A 15,000-nucleotide genomic window follows, 5' to 3' on the forward strand; every position below is an offset into this window, starting at 1 on the left:
GTCTCGCAACACCCGACATTCTTTAAGACGGCCTAACAACCCTAACCCTAACAACAGTACTTAAAACACTTTTATTTCATTTCCAGTATCGCTAAATTCTAGTGATAATTCCTTATACTAACAGATATTAAATTCCTTTAAAATTTTTTAAAACTTTGAATGACTTTTAAACTCTGTAGAGCATAATTTGTGATCCTCTCGGTCACTTCAATCGACAGCCAAAATTCAGGCGGCGATCATCCCTTTCTCAAGCGGCAATTTTCACTAGCAGTTGACGCTTAGTGACATCCCTGAATACTGGTACATGTACTAATGATATCAAGTGAAGTCAAAATGATATGGGGTGGAGTTAAACACCTATGAAGAAGCCAATGTAAAAATAATTATGGGTACAAAAAAACGTTGTTGTTTTTAGTAAATTATGCTACAATTGTATGTGCCCCATATCTTAAGATTGAAACAAAATTCACAGCCAGAAAGCAACTTACATGTAGCAGCAAAGAGGCAAATGCTAACCCTTTGTTTCCAAAGGATGAAGGTGTAAAAATAATGGTTGCAAATTTGTGACTTCTCCAGATATTTTATAGTCACAGTGGAACCACTGTGTTGGTCGCAATTTTGAGCCCTGAATTGAACTTGTCATGAACCAGCTTTAAATAATTTCAACTTAAAAGTCCCACGATCCTGGTTATTATTCAAGATGAATCCTTTCAAGACTCTACTCATCTTATTACCTGACTTCTTGTCCTGCTGGGCTGGCAATTCTATCCAACAGATCCCAAGCAAGTACCTGACGTGGATTGGTTGACCTGAAATCACAATTGATCAAGTATCAGAATGACTGTCTAGTAAACAATTCATCTTCCCTTAGAAAACTGCTGCACAGGAAAGAAACATTACATGTAGATAACAAAATAAGTCATACATTCAAAGGAACACTGCAATTATTTTTTAATCAAACATTTAATAATATTATTTTATTATTATTACTATCTCTCAAATACATGTAAAACATTCTCCAGCAAGTTTTTCATGTCATTTCTGTCTTCGTAAAACTGTTTGAATTTTGCAAGCAACTATTTCAAACAGCGCAGAAGATTTAGTTTTTTTTGGATTTTTGACATGGAAATCTTTGTGGCATATTGAACCTTCTGCTTGACTTCACCTAGTCTCCTTTTCCGCAGGGTTGATTACCACAGAGATAATCAATTATTAAGATTGTACTAACCTCATTTTCTTGGCCAAAACTGCACACTTACAATACTTCGCGCTTGGGCCACGAACCAACGGCAAAAAAAAGGTCCATAATTTTACAGTACGGACTGAGAATATGAGGTTGGTAAGAGATTATGTATTTTTTCAATAATTCGATTGTGCTGTTTAACAAGAATAAAATCAAGCTCCACAGTCGATTTTCCCATGTAGGCCACTCAAACTTAATTCTTGGGTCAACCAAAATTAGATGGGTTGAACTTAATTGATTCAAAGGTCAATCTTTTCATGTACTTTATTGAAGGAATTAGGTTTAACCCATTGACCCCTCGAAGTGAGACTTAACAGATTAATGCCAAACGACTTTACTCGTCAACTGGAGGTGTCTTACGGCGTTTGATTGAGGTGTCAATGGGTTAATTTGAACTGGACTCAATTTCACATCCTTGCAAAAACAAGTCAAAGTTTTTGTCATTAGCGACCTTCAGATTGGAATACGAAAACAACTATGAGTACGAGCTTTCTGTACTGAGCACACACATTAAGTTTAAAGAAAGAAAATTTTCGGAACGTGCATGTTCAGAAATGATACCTAGTACTTGTAGTCGTCCTCATATATGCAATCTGATGGTAGCTATTTCCTTACATTAGGAAACTAACTAGTAATTGAATGGACAGTCCTTATTTTCAGCTTATTATTATTTTTGATATTTTGATATTGCATTTTGGAAGACCACACATTACATTGTAATCATTCTCATACAAAGGTGCTTTACTAACTTTGATTGAGGTATCATATTACTGAGAAGTACTTCATCCAGGATTTGGAAACACTTTTCCTGAGCTGTAGTTTCTCTGTCCATTACAAGAGGAAACACTCCATCTAACCAAAGGCTGAAATAAAATTCAATACCTGTACTTACGGATAGACTTCAACATTAATTCTGAACATTAATCTTTCTATAAACATTCCTCAAAGGATACTCTGTTTATTCTTACCTGTGGACCATTGTACAATCAGGTTTTTCTTGAAGGAGGGCTGTCAGTGATAACATAGCTTGTTTCCTAACTGACAGGGCTGGATCCATACACCGGTCATGGAGGGTCAATACATCCTAAAATAATAAACAATATTACCATAAAAGTATCACCCATTTCCCTGCAATGCTATTTTTTTGACAATAATTTGTCCTAATTGAAAGGCCTAACTCAAAGAATTCCCTGTAGCACAGTATAGCATGACAGCCCCCCAACAAGTAACCAAAAGGTCAACAGTTAAACTCCAGGTCAGGAGCCTGAAAATTTGGCTTTATCAATTGAAACAAATAATTATAACAATCACACACTGAATGCCATTTGTCTGCCATATAACAATGCCGCACCATGTTATCAGAATTGCTTCATTAAGGTTAAGGCAGACTTTCAGGGGTGTCCTTTGGGAAATTATTTTTTAACAAGCTTTGTTAGGCGCAACAGCCATAAACTATACCTCTATTGAAAGTTTATGAAATGCACTTTCCACTTTATCTAATCAAAAGAAGAGCGGGGCCCAAGAGCATTGAGCGACTGATGCCTCTCTGATCGAATTTATCGGGGTATCGAATTTGAATGCAAAGGGTAGCCTTCTGTATAATGTCATTCACAAGGCGTTTATTGTCAAAACCGTGTGAGGATTTTTTGATATTCCCTGAGACCAAAATTCAAGTTAATCCGTTGAATTTTCATACCCTATCCATTTGCTTAAAGAGGACACACTTTTGTAAAAACGAACTAGGTTTTTCCGCTTCCAAAATTTTACAAACTTTTCACGCCTTTTGGTACACCACATGTCAACTCGCAAAACCCCAGATAACAACAGCCAGTGGGAACACAAGAGATGGCCTGCACAGTCCCTTGAGACAAACCACAAAAATGTTATTATTATTAATTTTTTTCTTTTCGTCTTTTTTACAGCCACGCTACTTTTTAGGTTTTACCCGAATGCAGGAGGAAATAACCATAAGAAATTCTTTTCAAATAAACAAACTTCGCCTGCAACCTGTTCTGTAGTATTATTAATTAAGCACTTAGGAAGCAGATAGAGCACTCAAGGGGAAGGGAAAACACTTGACTACGTCTCATGTTTCCCCTGCACTTTTTTCGTGCTCTATCCGCTTCCCACGTGCCTTACAACAGAACAGATCACAGGCAAGGCTTCTTTATTTGTTCAGCCTTTGTTACCTATTTCCAACAATGAGGGTATTCTAAAGGTTAGCATTATTTTGGGTTTAGGGAATTTGTGCAGCTGTTTTTCCTAACTTGAGGAACAGCGTTTAAGCGACACTTTGTGACTTTTATAATCGTCTTTATTCTGAAACTCAAGTAATCCTTATTGAAATCCATGTGCATCTAATTAGAGGCATTTCTGCATATTCTGGGACTCTGACGCTTCACTCACCGCTTTTTGCAAAGAATCCCGGCTTAGTCGGATAACACTCTCCAAAGCCTTAAAAACAAAATGAAATGTATTTTCATGTTAAGATGTCCTCAACATGTTACTGGCTTACACACGACAGTCCAACACTAAAAGATGCAAAGGAATCATGTCACTACTATACTTAGTATACCCATATGCCACACCATACAAAAAATATCAAAATAATAACCCCACCCAAAAAATAAAATGCCTGTAAAGCACAACACTGGTTGCTTAAGTTGGATAAACATACATACAGCAAAATGTTACCAAAAGACAGAAATGTCAAGAGGGGTAACTAAACAGCAAAAAGCTTTCTCCAAACACAATGCTAGATGGATGTATTGCACATTTGGTGCAAGGCACTTGTTCCTGGCACAAATTCACCGTACCTCTAAGGCAGCTTTCCGTACACCAACTTTTTCATCACATGTTCTCTGCCTAATGATGGAAGATATGCCCTTTGACACAGTTTGATGACCTATTAAATCAAAAAACCCTGTAAGTCATCAAATTCACTACACTCACTTTTTGCTTTGTTATTGATCGAAAAATAAAGGGTGCTGCAATAAATATTGATGACTCACCAATGTTTTGCCTGTTTGAGGTGGGTGTACCATCTGCTGGTCGTTCTACTGTTTCATTAAGACTTGCTTTGACGTTTTCCACTAAGGAAGTGTCTTCAGATGTCAAACATTGTGAAAAATACTGCAAGGCCTTGGAACGGACCCTAGATATAAAAAATACCTTCTGAATAAGTAACAGAAACTTATGAATGAAGGAATGAATAATGAAGTATAGAGGTGTGGATATGTTGCAGGTCATTTTGTTTCAACCTAAATTAACTTGTTCCAACCTTGGTCAATTTGGGGCAGGTGCAAAACAAAGGTCACAGGTCATTGTTTTACCAACACAGAAAGCATCCTAAACATTCATTAACACTAACCTTAACCCTAAACAAACTTTTTTAGACCTAATGTTAGCATTTGTAAATGGTTAGGGTTGTTTCTGTGTTGGTAAAACTATGACCTATGAGCTGCGTTTTGTACCTACCCAACTTGACCTAAAATCATAGACAAAAGTAGTTGGGAAGGTTATGTAAGTGAACCACACCAGAGCTGTATTGCAACCCACTTCTGTTAAAGCTCAAAAGAAATAGTTTCACTTTCTCTTACATAGCCCCCCTCCCCCCTATTCAATGTTGGAAAGTAACTCAACAATTTACCACTGAAACCATTCCGTTTTTCACAACATTGAAGGAGGGGGGAAGGGAGAGAAGCAACGAAGACTTCAAAAGTGCTAACCTTCCCAACAGTTTTGTCTAGGATTGTATGAGAGTAGGAAATCTGCTTTGAACGCTTATAACTCTAGTAGTATTTGACCCCAACTTGACCTACAATCATAGACAAAAGTAGTTGGGAAGGTTATGTAAGTGAACCACACCAGAGCTGTATTGCAACCCACTTCTGTTAAAGCTCAAAAGAAATAGTTTCACTTTCTCTTACATAGCCCCCCTCCCCCCTATTCAATGTTGGAAAGTAACTCAACAATTTACCACTGAAACCATTCCGTTTTTCACAACATTGAAGGAGGGGGGAGGGGAGAGAAGCAACGAAGACTTCAAAAGTGCTAACCTTCCCAACAGTTTTGTCTAGGATTGTATGAGAGTAGGAAATCTGCTTTGAACGTAATAGTAGTATTTGACATGTGGCTTCCATTTGTTATTCTGGACATGTTCTTACAATGTACTTTCCAATGCATAAATAAAATCTCACAATACTGAAATTTGGTTAAAATCATCGTTGTATGATTTGGATTTCAGACTTGCGTGACGCTTCATAACGTTACTCCAAAATCCGTTCTGTTGGGAAAATGTTTACTAAGAATGCCATAAAAATACATTTTTGTTGTTTGATGTTTCATATTCGTTAAAAGAAAGCTTTCTTATTTGGAGGACGTGGGAAGAATGACAAAAACTGATTTAATTCAATCGATTTAGCAAGAAATGGTGCGAGCAGTGCAAGAGCACTTACATTACTCCCGACATCACTCCAAACATTACTCCATTTTCGAAGCCTGAAATAATGCCTTTACAGCACAGCTACAGATAAAATATTGAAACTGGAGTGTAAAGGGTTTCCAAGGGAATAGTAGTGGGACTTTTCATGGTCATTTCAGCTTTATTTTAGGTAATTTGCAACATTACTCCATAAAGAGAGCTTAAATTGAAATAACGTATCTAATTAACCTTTGTGTATACATGGTTTCAATGAAGTAATGTTAAAAATAAGTAGATACAATAGCTTTTGTCCATAATGAGAAACACATTGTACGTATTCCAGTATGCTTTACATATAACTACGTTATTGCTGCAAAATATCACATTCATTGGGCATATATTTTGCATTTTCTTATGGAGTAATGTAATGGAGTAATGTTCACATACATGTTTACTGTTCCCAAAATAGGTCAATGATCAACAGGCCATCCTACTCACGCTACTGGTGCAAAAGAAGTAATCACTGTTAATTTACTTATTTAATGTGACTCCGTGATCTGTTTCAGCATATGACGTTTTTAAAAGGCGCTGCTCTCAACTTGGCAAAGTGCAACTGACATTGTAAGAGTTTAGTACGTGAACTCGTTTGACCTTTCAAGACCAGCTTTTTGGCTTTAATTAACTATCATTTAGTCTCCTCTCCTTTCTGTTCATTTACGAAGGAATTTTCATCATTTTATTTGCTCTACAACTAAATACCGTATTGAGACACCAATGCAACATGACGTCCTAACACATGTAATGAAAGTTGAAAACTTGCCTTATTTTTAATCAGATAAAGGCCTAAAATTCATGATAACATGGCAAAAAGCAGTTAAATGTTAAAGAAAACACTAATTGTGCTTGTTTTTCAAAGGAACTGTAAATGCTAAGGAAAAAGTCGTCTTTCCAATTTAAGACCACACCCAGAATTTTCAGACAATCATAGACAAAAGTAGTTGGGAAGGTTATGTAAGTGAACCACACCAGAGCTGTATTGCAACCCACTTCTGTTAAAGCTCAAAAGAAATAGTTTCACTTTCTCTTACATAGCCCCCCTTCCCCCTATTCAATGTTGGAAAGTAACTCAACAATTTACCACTGAAACCATTCCGTTTTTCACAACATTGAAGGAGGGGGGAGGGGAGAGAAGCAATGAAGACTTCAAAAGTGCTAACCTTCCCAACAGTTTTGTCTATGATTGTAGGTTGAAACAAAATGACCTACAGTGTATTATGATTGCAAATTAACCTAGTAAGGAACAAAATGACCTGCAACATATACATGAGTCGAGGGATGGATGGGTGAACAAATAAATGAAGGAACAAATAAACAAAAAAAGGGCAGTCAAACTTAATAGCCAGCTGCAGAAAAAAAAAGCGCTGCCTACTTTGTTAACTTGCCTGACTTCTCTACAATTAATGTTGTCTAGCAGACATTACATTTTCGTTTTTTTCACTTCCTAATTTTCAAACACAGCCATAAACTGCAAAACCATCTGACAATGGTCACAAACAAGAGCACAATAAATTATTGAAGAAACCAATGAATCACCAAATGAACAAGTTAATGAATGAAAAAACAAACAAGCCAACATAAATGATTATTAATTACATTAACTGACTTAGCCACTACCTGACTAACTGATGGGCTAAGTAGCTCTAACTCAGTCACTCATTAAAATTAATGAATAGATGTACAGTTTATGGCTGTTGCGCCTAACAAAGCATGTTAAGGAAGCTGCCTACACTGTTATTGCGCATACGTTCTGCGCAACATGAGATACTCGGATTTCCTATCGGCAGTGCTTATTAATACAGGGATATTTTTGCCTGGTTCAAAACTATCCCGAGAAAGCAGAACTTAGCAAGTGCTCTTGGTATCCAAAACAATTTTGGGGATAACCATGCATTTTTCAGAGATATTAAATTAAGCTTCAGTTTTGCAAATTATGCCATCCATTGCTTTGTATTTTAAAGTTGATTAATTATCTTCGAAAAATGTGTGGTTACCCCCAATTTTCTTTTTGGATTCCAATGATGCTTGTTAAGATCTGCTTTTCCCACATATTCAGTAAACCGCGCAAAAATACCTTGGAATTAGTAGGCACCGTCCTTAGAAAAGAATTTCCCAAAGGACACCCCTGAAGGTCTACTGTAACAGTAACTCAAAAATTACTAAATATATGTAAATGTCGTCTTTATTACTTACGTTGGTGCTCTGTCAGAACATCTGGCAATCACAACATCAAGCAGGTACTTCTTACTGAGCAGTGTCTTGATGCTCTTGTCTGTTTCATTCTCTTCTTAGAAACAAAGGAAATGTTAACAGGCAAACCCTTGTCATTCTTTTATTGCAGTTTCTGCAAACTTACCAACATGAACTGGCAGAGGTCTTTCTGGTTCAGCCAAGAGTAATGAGATAACATCCAAAGCAAAAATTCTGTAACTTATCTGTAAAATAAAACAATAATTGTATTTCCAGATCAAATAAACCATACAGCTGTATGTACTACGTCTTAAAGATAAAAGACAGACCTTAACATTTTTGGAGTACTTGTTTATCCATTCAATAAGGCTGGCAAACATATTCACAGGAAGATTTTCCAGGATGTTGACCACAGCCTGCAAAAAAGGAATAAGATACTGAAACAAGGGAAAGAATGAGCCCAAGAGGGTAGGGCTGACACATGGTGAGAGCATGTACCCTCCACCTGTGTTGACCAAGAAGTCTTATTCGTTCTCCACAGAGAGAGAGAGAGAGAGAGAGAGAGACTGGTTTTTCTCCAAGCACTCTGGTTTTATATCCTCAAATACTAACATTGATTTGATTCAACCAGCAATCTGGCCTCGGTTGTTCAAAAGGTGGATAACGCTATCCACCGGATATATCACTATCCAGTGGATAAACACTAGCAAAACCAATTGAGTTATCCAGTGGATAGTGATTTATGTGGTGGATAGCGCTATGACTGCCCTTTGAACAGCTGGGTCTGTTGATTTGTAGTCTCCCAAATTAGTAGAGCATCTGTTTTTAACAAAACCCTGAGACTTCGAATTCAACTTACAGTGATTATTATCATGGAAAACACGTTTCGGAGACTTATGGACTTATTGCTTTCTGAGGTTATAGCTGTACATTAAATTGAAATTTGAGAGAAGGCTTTGGAGGGACTATACCAAATAACAAATACAACTGCATTAATAAAAAGTACATTGCTTTACAACTACAACAATAGCAACAAAATAACTAACTATACCTTACCTTTGCCACAATGCCCCTGTATTCCGCTCTTTCAGGACAGTTTGTACAGAGATGTTGAACAAGCACTTTAACTGCATTTAGCATGTCTTTGTTGTCCTTACGTGTAATGTGACTGCAAAATGCATTCAAAATTTTAATACATATTCAAAGTGCATTTAAAAAACTAATGCCATCACTAAAATACTTACTTAATAAACTGAACAGCTTGATCCTTGATGGTTTGAACATCTCTTGCTACCACACCATTGCTGGCTAATGAGCCTCCAGACACCATCAAAACATTGGAAATCAAGTGTTTGAAAACCTACCGATGCAGAATATGGATCAAAATGATTATTGTGGACAAACCCCCTTTGATCTCATTGCCGATTGAGGTGTTAGATCATTGGTGTTATAAAGGAGGGGAATCCCCTTAGCAACAATTCCATCCCCATGGTAACCCAAAAAGCTGACCTCCACTATGCCTAGTGCTAGACACTTAACCATGCACCGCTAGCAAGGAAGAAGAAAAGTGCTTACCAAGTGGATAGTGATGGCAAAGGAAAAGCTAATCAACAAGCACCAGACTAACTGCCAATGCAAGCAAAACCAAAAAGGGCAAAGACATGGCAATACTCCCAGAGACCACCACCCCCACCTCCAACCCCTCCTCCACCTTCAGAAGTAACCAAAGGTGTGTCAAAGAAGAAAAAGTTTGGTTGAGACCTCACAATGTGTTGCTTTCTTTAATTCACTTTATTGGCTACTAAAACCCGACAATGAAATACCGTATTTACCCGTGTATAAGTCGACCTTTTATGGCCTTAAAAGAAGCTCCAAAAATCGCCCTCGACTTATACATGGGTCAAAGATTTCGAGCCAAGTTCCAGCTAAATAATTTATTCAAAATTAACATCATAATGCGGTCTTTGGGCATAACGATTACGCAGTGGACGAAAGACTTCAAAATGAATGTAATTAAGCAATTCCAGTTGAAATGAAAAAGGATTTGTTTTACTTTAAATGTTGAAGATACTCACAAGCACAAATATGAAATAGACACCAGAAATTTTCGTTTTCCAAAGGCGGAAAGCTGTAAAAAACATTCTTGTCTCTTCAAATAAAACGCGATCCTTGAACGGCTTAGTAACCTGGCGCAATACCTCGTGTTTGCGTGCAAGCATGATCGTGAAAACAAATTGCGATTTTGAGACGGCAATACCACATTATATTGACGGCTAGTTGGGAGAAAATATATTCCTTATTAGGCGGAGTCGCGAAGCGATGGAGCCCAATACGGAATATATTTTCTCCCAACGCCGTCAATATAATGTTGTATTGCCGTCTCAAAATCGCAATTTGTTTTGTATCGCAATCCATCATTTATAAGGATAAATAAAACTGTAAACTAATCAACCCGCGCCTGATCGAAATTTCAATTCTTTCTACTTGTGAAACGTATTTGTTTGTGTATGTCAGCAACCCAATTCAGTGCAACGACGTCAATTTCAAAATTAGAACCAATCACAGGCCGCAAAAGTGAGACCGCAATATGACGAAATATTGACGGCTCGCACATAGGCAAAACTATAAGAAGATCGCGATACTCACTGGTGTTGCCTGAAAATGCTGGTTGGTAATGATTGTTTTTTATTCTTTATACAAACCTAGACGATTTAAATGCTTTTGCAAACTTTGTATTGTTTGGTTTATGAGTTTTGTTTCGTTTGCCATGTGAGAAATTTAAGTCAAGCACCTGAATTAAACCTTGCACATTTTGCATCGTTTTTGAAGTTATTTTCAAAGATTGACTCCTGCTTCTGTGATGTTGTGCCTATCCTCTAAAGCCCTTTATCCTTGAACATCAAAACAGGTTAGTTTGAGGTTTACATGTTCGATTTTCTGAGAACTTTTTCGAAATTCAAGGACAAAATGCCTGCACATACATGTACAACAACCGCTGAACCACAAAACTATTAACCGCTTGAGGCCCTTAATCTTTTGTGAATCCACAGTTCCAGAAATCGAAGAATGCAAGATTAGTATCCCATGAACATTTAGCAAAGAAATTAAGAAATTGCTTTTTTTGCCATGAAAAATGGGGGGTCGACTTATACATGGGATCGACTTATACACGGGTAAATACGGTACCTATTTAAAACATAAAATTAATCACCTTAGTTAAGTTTAAAACTCACAGTTCGAGTGTTGGTTCCGATGTCACCATGGAGCGGGGAACAAAGACAGTTTAGACCCTGCCAAGCAAACAACACAAATTTTTGTTCCTAATTCCATTTTGATTATACATGTAATTTGAGTTGGGAGCAGGTCAATTTGTTGGACTCATGCGTTCCCCTGAAAGGACTGACAAATAAAAGAAACAAAATTAATGTATATTTGAAGTGCAAGTTATAGACAAAAGATAGTTAAGTGATCTTCGCACTTAACTGGACTTGTAACTGCTCCCAACTGAGTGGCTTCATAGTTCAGTTGGTAGAGTATTGCACCGGCATTGCAGAGGTCAATTGGCTTCAAATCCCATCGAAGCCGCCTGAACTTTTCTGGTGTCATAAAGTGACAATATTGCTTAGGGTTAATTACTGTCCAGTTTTCGTGCGAGAATCACTTGCATGTTAGGGAGTTGATGAGTCCGAGTGTAAACGAGTTTGGTTTGTTTCAGTATACTGTACTTTATGTCTGTTAATTCAAGGGCTGCATGGCAAAAATCATATAATTATTATTGTCATAGAAGACAATAATTTTTTTTTGTATTTTTAGTAGTTGTTTAATTGAATAGAAAAATTCTTTGACAAAAGCAAAATTAATATTTTATACAACAGATACAGAATCATATTATAAAATATTTTCCCATGATGTATAATAATTATGTAGTCTATCCAGGATAAAATTAATAAAAATTAACAGCTTGCAAATGTTCTCTCCAAATTTCTTGTTGTTTTACTTACAGACACACAGTTAAAGTACATGGTACTTACAATGTATGCCACTGAAGCAATAGATTTTATTGAATAAATATGGTCCCTAGAAAAAACAAATCCAAAAAGTTGTCTCAGTTCTTTCAACAACTATTGCCTTGAGTCTTCTCTGTCTGTTGTACACCATATTCAACATCAAGTGGGTTATATAGCTCTCATTTGTAGTTACGTCAGTATATTATCTTTGAAGGCGAGTATTCTTCCGATTGTAAATTGCTTCTTTCATACCCCTCTCTTTTTTGGTCTCGTGTTCCATTGTTATTAGTTTTTGTCCTTTAGTGTGTTTGTCATGGAAATGGAATTTGTTTACCCCCAAAACAACTTAAGAGCACTCAGCAGCTCGTTCAACATGTGTTTTTGCATTCCGGATCGAATTGGAATTTGGCAGTGTTGGTTTTTGAGAAGATGGGAAAACCAGAGTACCCGGAGAAAAAACCTCTTGGAGCGAGGAGAGAACCAACAACCAACTCAACCCATCATATATGACGCCGGGACCGGGAATCGAGCCCGGGCCACATTGGTGGGAGGCGAGTGCCACTGCACCACCTCTGCTCCCCAATAAAGTGTTATCATGTGGGTTGAGTTTTTAGTTCTTTATTCTTCCCTTTTCCTAATCCAGGTCCCCTATTAGTAATAACCTAGCTAAACTTTACTTAAAAGGTACATGTAATGTCTTAATTAACCCATTGACTCCCAGGGGTTCCCCATTGCTGAGTACAATCATCTGGCGTTAGACAGAGTAAAAAAAGCCTGGCCAGTTTAGGCTCGTTTGGGTGTCAAAGGGGTACAGTTATCTAACCCACTGCCCTCTAAAAATCAACAAAAATCAAATCACAAACTCGGTTTTTGAAGAGATGAAAAATGAACATCTCTCAGAGGACAGCAGAGAACAAACAAAATAAACATACAAAAGTCAGGGAGTCCAGTTCAGGGACATATCGAAAGAAGCAAGGCGAGTGCTTTCTCCACTGTACCTGGCCTACTCCCCTACATCTTTCAAGTTGGCATGGCCCCTACTGAACTATGAAGGACATTCGTGATGCAACAATGAAAGAGGTCATACCCAGGGAAATCAAATGATATTTCATCCAATGGCAAAGCTTCAAGCCTGGTAATTTCCACAAACAACTGAATCACATGGTAGAGCACTTGTTCAGAATCTTTCAGAGAGTAGCTATGTAAGAGCTTAACTGCATCCTAGAATAGACAATTACCAGTATTATTGAATTTGCTGAAAATCAGTTCTTTGAGTTTAAGTTCCATCAGAAAGAAAGCTGGGTGACTAAAGATTAGTTGATATTGACTCAGGTGGCATACAAAGATTGCATCAGATTGACTTTTTGTAGCAATAAAGGACAAAAAAAGGTTTGGTTATTTCCACTGAATGCCTGAGGTAGTGGAACTGGTTCATCAACACCTCTTCTTCCCATATTGCATTAATGTCCTCCCATTTGTACTTCAGTTGTCCCAAGTGATGATCTGGCCCCGGTTTCTTGAAGCATGGTTAGTGCTAACCAGCATACGCCGTATTAAATACCATGCGGAAACCTTAAGGTTTACTTTGGATACCTCTTTACCAATAGCTTCTGCAAACCAGGCTTCAAACAACTGAACCTTGTATGCAATACTGTATACAGTAGTTATGGGTCAAGCATTCAAGCAGCAAAGGCGCTCAAGCAGTTTAGCTGGTCTGGGTAGCAAGAAACTAAAAATATTGGTTGACCAGCCCTGTAGAGACCATTGCCTGCGCAGTGCACCAGTGATGATTTACTACGCACCACCGGCCATCATGGTAACTTGTTTCAAGCCCTTGCCAAAGATGCGGCATGATGGAGGTCTCAGCCACTTCTCTTCAAGCGTACAGTACTCAGAACTGATTTCAACACCATGTAGCCAGTTCAACTTTCCTCTGATTAATGTATCTGCACCCATACAAAATACCTGTAATATAAGCACTGACAGAGAGGGAGAGTTTAAAGATGAAGACAATCGGTTCATTTTTTTTTCTTGAGCTTCGGAGTAGACAGAACAACCACTGTTAGATGTAGCGATTTCAGCTTTACCCACTTTGTTGAAATATTACAGGAAACTTAGAATAAACCGTAAAATGTATACCTGTATCAGAGTCAAAAATTTGTCTTTCACACTGGATTTTGCTTGCTCTGTGTTTATGTGACCATACACATCATCATCATCATCATCACCATCGCCACTATCATCATCATCATCAGAAACATTGTTAACTTCCATGTCTTCATTGTCATCTTAGAAGATGGAATAAAAAAATCCTAAATCTTTCTCGTATAAAATTAATGTGATCTACCATATAATATTAAGTTCTAAGAGGAAGACATGTCTTCTGTATGTAAAAGAAAACAATATCTTACTCCAGTAAAAAACTCATCAAACGACCGCTAATTGGGGACACTGTAAACTGAAGTTAACAATTAACGCAAATCAAGTCAAATGTTGGTTTTTGAGGAGAGGGGAAACCAGACTACCTGGAGAAAAGCCTCTCAGTGCAGAGTAGAGAACCAACAAAATCAACCCAAAGATGACGCCGAGTCTGGGAATCGAACCTGGGCCACATTGGTGGGAGGCTCACCACTGTCATCCCTGTACCCTATGCCATGTTCTTACCACTGTGCCATCCCTGCACCCTACATTACACACAATGATTCAGTCAATTGTCAAGGGCTAAGGTCACTGCAACTAACAATAATAATGCAAGTGAATCAGCAATACCATATTTACCCATGTATAAGTCGACCTTTTAGGGCCTCAAAAGAATTAAGCTCCAAAAATCGCCCTCAACTTATACACGGGTCAAAGACTTTGAGCCAAGTTCCAGCTCAGTAATTTATTCAAAATTGACATAATAATGTTGTCTTAGGCATAACGAATGCAGTGGACAAAAGCAGACAAGACTTCAAAATGAATGACAAAAGATTTCAAAACGAATGCAAGCAATTCCAGTTGAAATGAAAAAGGATTTGTCCAACTCTAAATGTTGAAGATACTCACAAGCACAAATATGAAATAGACTCTGGAAATTT

At 37.6% G+C, this 15,000-nt stretch overlaps 1 protein-coding gene across 3 annotated transcripts in view; it reads right to left on the bottom strand.

Moving 5' to 3' along the window:
• The window catches only part of LOC138018454 (condensin-2 complex subunit D3-L-like), a 49,403-nt gene that overhangs the window by 24,926 nt on the left and 9,477 nt on the right, over positions 1-15,000 (bottom strand). The window contains exons 6-20 of one of the 3 annotated variants that reach the window (XM_068865083.1): positions 14,060-14,208; positions 13,008-13,141; positions 11,945-11,990; positions 11,147-11,203; positions 9,158-9,273; positions 8,970-9,081; positions 8,243-8,329; positions 8,080-8,158; positions 7,917-8,007; positions 4,255-4,397; positions 4,060-4,148; positions 3,650-3,697; positions 2,212-2,327; positions 1,993-2,106; positions 735-809 (exon numbers count right to left, since the gene is read on the bottom strand). In XM_068865083.1, the coding sequence (XP_068721184.1) occupies positions 735-809; positions 1,993-2,106; positions 2,212-2,327; positions 3,650-3,697; positions 4,060-4,148; positions 4,255-4,397; positions 7,917-8,007; positions 8,080-8,158; positions 8,243-8,329; positions 8,970-9,081; positions 9,158-9,273; positions 11,147-11,203; positions 11,945-11,990; positions 13,008-13,141; positions 14,060-14,208 (1,456 nt within the window). Of the gene's footprint in view, positions 1-734; positions 810-1,992; positions 2,107-2,211; positions 2,328-3,649; positions 3,698-4,059; positions 4,149-4,254; positions 4,398-7,916; positions 8,011-8,079; positions 8,159-8,242; positions 8,330-8,969; positions 9,082-9,157; positions 9,274-11,124; positions 11,204-11,944; positions 11,991-13,007; positions 13,142-14,059; positions 14,209-15,000 lie in introns of all 3 variants that reach the window. The other 2 variants (XM_068865082.1, XM_068865084.1) reach the window with 2 other exon arrangements.

This window comes from Montipora capricornis, chromosome 10, assembly GCF_036669925.1.
Source record: "Montipora capricornis isolate CH-2021 chromosome 10, ASM3666992v2, whole genome shotgun sequence".
NCBI classification, from domain to species: domain Eukaryota; kingdom Metazoa; phylum Cnidaria; class Anthozoa; order Scleractinia; family Acroporidae; genus Montipora; species Montipora capricornis.